Source organism: Leucopleurus acutus (genome assembly GCF_964270905.1).
Source record: "Leucopleurus acutus genome assembly, chromosome: 12".
NCBI classification, from domain to species: domain Eukaryota; kingdom Metazoa; phylum Chordata; class Mammalia; order Artiodactyla; family Delphinidae; genus Leucopleurus; species Leucopleurus acutus.
The window spans coordinates 58,240,836-58,245,945 of record NC_139154.1 but is presented as its reverse complement, the minus strand read 5'-3'; the positions used below and the strand labels follow the sequence as shown (position 1 = coordinate 58,245,945).

At 38.1% G+C, this 5,110-nt stretch overlaps 1 protein-coding gene across 1 annotated transcript; it reads right to left on the bottom strand.

Moving 5' to 3' along the window:
* Window positions 1–788: 788 nt before the first annotated feature.
* MORN2 (MORN repeat containing 2) lies at window positions 789–4,794 on the bottom strand. The gene is made up of 3 exons (XM_082851878.1): window positions 4,696–4,794; window positions 3,828–3,964; window positions 789–2,431 (listed from the first exon to the last, which is right to left on the bottom strand). Exons 2-3 carry the CDS (start codon window positions 3,962–3,964, stop codon window positions 2,329–2,331), a joined length of 240 nt encoding a protein of 79 aa, XP_082708004.1. The 5' UTR covers window positions 4,696–4,794; the 3' UTR covers window positions 789–2,328.
* Between the last annotated feature and the right edge of the window lie 316 nt (window positions 4,795–5,110).

Below are 5,110 nucleotides of genomic sequence, written 5' to 3'. Positions count from 1 at the left end.
AAAAGGCCGTATAATATGTGGCCTTTTGTGACTGGCTTCTTTCACTTAGTACAATGTTTTCAAGGTTGATTTATGTTAGAACATGTGTCAATACTTCATTCCTTTTTATGGCTGAATAACATTCCATTGTACAGATATATCACATTTTATTTATCCATTCATCGGTCGATGGACATCTGGGTTTTCAGTATTGGGCTGGTATGAATAGTGCTGTTATAAACGTTTGTATACAAGTCAATTTTCTTGGATGCATACTTAGGAATTGCTGGGACATATGGTAATTATATGTCAATTTTTTTTTCTTTAAAGATTTATTTATTCATTTTATATTTTATTATTGCTGCGTTGGGTCTTTGTTGCTGCACACGGGCTTTCTCTGATTGCGGTGAGCGGGGGCTACTCTTCATTGCAGCGTGTGGGCTTCACATCGTGGTGGCTTCTCTAGTTGCAGAGCACGGGCTCTCGGCATGCAGGCTTCAGTAGTTGTGGCACGCAGGCTTCAGTAGTTGTGGCTCGCGGGCTCTAGAGCGCAGGCTCAGTAGTTGTGGTGCCCGGGCTTTGTTGCTCCACGGCATGTGGGATCTTCCCGGACCAGGGCTTGAACCTGTGTCCGCTGCATTGGCAGGCGGATTCTTAAGCACTGTGCCACCAGGGAAGTCCTATGTCAACTTTTTGAGAAACCTGTTTTCCTCAGCAGCTGTACATTTTTCATTCCCACCAGAAATATTTGGGGTTTCCAATTTCTCCACATCCTTGCCAATCTCTGTTATTATGTCTTTTTAAATATAGTCATCCTAGAGATTAGGAAGTGGTATTTTTTTTAATATTTATTTATTTGGTTGCGCCAGGTCTTAGTTGTGGCAGGCAGGCTCCTTAGTTGTGGCACATGGGCTCCTTAGTTGTGGTAGGCAGGCTCCTTTGTTGTGCCATGTGAACTCTTAGTTGCAGCATGCACATGGGATCTAGTTCTCTGACCAGGGATCGAACCCAAGCCCCCTGCATTCGGAGCATGGAGTCTTAACCACTATGCCACCAGGGAAGTCCTGGGAAGTGGTATCTTATTGTGGGTTTTATTTGTATTTCCCTAAAGAGTAATAATGTTGAACATCTTTCGTTTGCTTATCAGACATTTGTATATCTTCTCTGAAGAAATGTCTATGCAAATCCTTTGTCCATATTTAAACTGGGTTGTCTTTTTATTTATATATATTTATATATAAGTTCTGTATACTGAAAACTAAACCTTTACCAGATATATGATTTGCAAATGTTTTCTCCTATTCTGTCGATTGTTCTTTCATTTTCTTGATAGTTTCCTTTAACACAGAGATATACTTTTTTTTTTTTTTTTTTTCTCGGTACGCAGGCCTCTCACTGTTGTGGCCTCTCTCGTTGCGGAGCACAGGCTCCGGATGAGTAGGCTCAGCGGCCATGGTTCACGGGCCCAGCTGCTCCGCGGCATGTGGGATCTTCCTGGACCGGGGCACGAACCCGTGTCCCCTGCATCGGCAGGCGGACTCTCAACCACTGCGCCACCAGGGAAGCCCTACTTTTTATATATATATATATATACATTTATTTTATTTTTGGCTGCGTTAGGTCTTCATTGCTGCGCGTGGGCTTTCTCTGGTTGAGGGAGCGGGGGTTACTCTTCGTTGCGGTGCACGGGCTTCTCATTGCAGTGGCTTCTCTTGCTGCGGAGCACGGGTTCTAGGCGTGCGGGCTTCAGTAGTTGTGGCTCACGGGCTCTAGAGCACAGGCTCAGTAGTTGGGGTGCACGAGCTTAGCTGCTCCGCAGCATGTGGGATTTTCCCAGACCAGGGCTCAAACCCTTGTTCCTTGCGTTGGCAGGTGGATTCTTAACCACTGCACTACTAGGGAAGCCCAGATATACTTTTTAAAGATGACAAAACTCAGGCACAGGATTGGAAATTGACTTTGTCAAGATCTGCATAGTTTTTCTTAAAATGAGCAAACTCTCAATTGAATCACGTTAATTTCTTTTCTTTCTTTCCCCCCCCCCCCTTTTTTGGCCACACTGTGTGGCATGCAGGATCTTAGTTCCCGGACCAGGTATTGAATCTGTGCCCCCTGCAGTGGAAGCACGGAGTCTTAACCACTGGACCGCCAGGGCAGTCCCTACATAATTTATTTTAAACTAATTATAAGATGATCAAAAGAAAGTTCAAAAAAGCATAAATGAGTGATGGTTTTATTGGCAAAATTACAATATATAGGTAGTATATGAAGTTACTGCAGATGACATTTAGTTGTTTTCCTTACAACTAAAAGCTGCAATTACCACATTACAACTTCAATGCAGAATATCTACATGTGGAGCTTTAGCCTCAGGCCTGGAGCAGCTGTGAAATGAAAGTTACCACACCATTCTAGTCCGTGGATATCAGTGTATTGTCCTTCACCTTCCACCCTGCAATAGTAAAAAATAAGTGTGTTCATTAACCAAGACCAAAAATTTATGGTCCAGATATGATTGTCCAGTATATTATATACTATGTCTGAAGAATTATATCTTTCCATTATCAAATTTTGTTCTAAAACCTGACATCCTGCTTTCACATCCTACAAACAAAAAAAGAAATTACTATTCCAAACAAATATTGTCATTATACAAATTTTGGTGTCTAAGATTTTAGGATTACATATGCTTAGTTTAGACCAAAACAGTCAAAAAAGTGAAAAGTTTATATTGGTTATCTGGCTTAATTAGTTCATTCATTTATTCAACCAATGTTTATTGACCTTCAACTATGTTTGAGGTGCTATGCTCTATGCTGGTGTTTTCTGGACTCTTCAGAATGGTGAAAATGCACTTCACGTAACCAAACAGACCTTTATCCCATGGGTTAGAGTTTTCTCCCTTTATTAACATCAGTGGGAAAAGTTTACATGTTGTCATCACAGACTTGGCATCAGAATAGGTGAACACTTTCTACCCTCCTCAATATGTATCAACCACTTCATAACAATTAGGTTGCATTTTCAATTCTGGAAATAATAAAGGGGTAGTTATAAATGAACCATAAACCTCTGGATGACACGGCATGGTATTTGGTGTGAGGATTAAGCTTGGGAAGATACATGGTGGAGGGTAGGGGTAGGGATTTGGAGGAAGGTGGTCAAAAGGTACAAACTTCCAGTTACAAGATAAATAAAGTACTAGGGATGTGATGTACAACATGATAAATATAATTAACACTGCTGTATGTTATATGTAAAAGTTGTTAAGAGAGAAAATCCTTAGTTCTCATCACAAGGAAAAATATTTTTTTCTTTTATTTTGTGTCAATGTGAGATGATGAATGTTCACTAAATTTATTGTGGTAATCACTTCATGATGTATGTAAGTCTAATCATTATGCTGTATACCTTGAATTTATACAGCAGTGTATGCCAATTATATCTCAAACTGGAAGAAAAAATAAAATTTAAAACTAAAAAAAAAAGTTTATCAAGATATTTCAAGTGAAAATAATTTTTGGCCTAAATATTCTCAATAATTGCAACAAGCTTTCCATTTCCAATATGACTGCAAAAAGTTCTATAGGAACAGAAGTCAAGAGGAAATAAATGAAAAGTCTAATAGATTATCACCAAGAACGACATTTTCTTTTGGGGGCTCATGATGGCCTTAGCCTCTCTTATAACATTTTTCCCCAACATATAACCCAAATTTTCCAAAATATATTATAAATATATTTTGACTAAATACATTACAAAAGAAATTTAGCATTAACTAAGTTTTTAAGCGAATGTGCCTGAAAAGACTCTTTTAGAACTACAATGACATTTTATTTTAAACTTACCTATTTTCATTGAAATTTCCAGTGTACTTTGCCCCAGTTGGGAATGTATAAGTCCCCAGTCCATGAAACATATTGTCCTTAAAGTTTCCTTCATATACTGCTCCTGAAAAATGCTCAAGTCTTCCAAAACCATTCATCTGTTTGTAACAAAGGAAATTACCTCAGTAACTAATCTTCAGTTCCCTAGAACATTTCAAAAATGTACACATATGTCTATCATCTACTTTGTTATTATTTAATCTATCATTGTATCATCCTTTATTTTCACAAAAATAAGATAACATTTTATCACAGTCCTTTGTATGTATCTTTCTGTGAAGCTCACCAAGTCAATGTTTCTGATCTGGGGCACTTGAACATCTTGGGGGTCCATGATGATAATAACAGGAGTCCTCAAGATACCTTGACTATATCAAAAAGCTTAAAGGACAACCAGTTTAGTTAGCCCAGAAATGGCACAAAGAAGTTGTTAAGAACAAAAATTTGTATTCAGGCAGACCTGAGAACACATTTTTGTTTCATCACTTATTAGCTGGGCAAGAAATCTGAGCCTGATTTCCCTCAATTGTAAAATTGGAACATTAATGGTATCTGACTCATGATGCTGCTATGAGGATTCAATGAGAAAACTATGTAATGAGTTCACTTTGCTCAATGAATAGGAAATAAGAAAGATGATAATGATGATAATTAGCTCTCTGCATGAGTTTAATACTATTCTTATGTTCATATATGTTAAATATAATCATTTTTTATTTTTATTGCATGGTCTACTCATATGTGTTTTTTGATTAATGGTGAAATGCCTGGAATCATTTAACCAATAGAGTTACTTATCCACTGTCAATGCTCAAAACAACAATAATACCTTGTCATCTTTCCAGCTTCCTGTGTAGACAATCCCATTAGGAGTGGTATGAATACCTATGCCATTTCTCTCAAATATTCCAGAAGATGTTCTTGTACAATCCCCATCTAAACAAGAGAGAAATACTGAAGATTATAAAAGGGAACCCTGTTTGACTAAGTAATAAAATATTTATATTCAGGCTTAATCAGAATTGCATCCCCTATGGGTCTCTTTGGCTTCCTAGCACTGAAACTGATGAGACCAGAGATGAGGAGCTCTGTGGACCAAGGTCTTGTAATCATTGACACTCAGGGGCCCAGAAGATTGACATATGGCTATGGCCCTCCCATAGCTTTCCAAGGCACACTGTCTATACTTAACATTAGAGTTTAGATCTAAAAATCTGTTCCTCCATTAGTATCTATGTTATTTT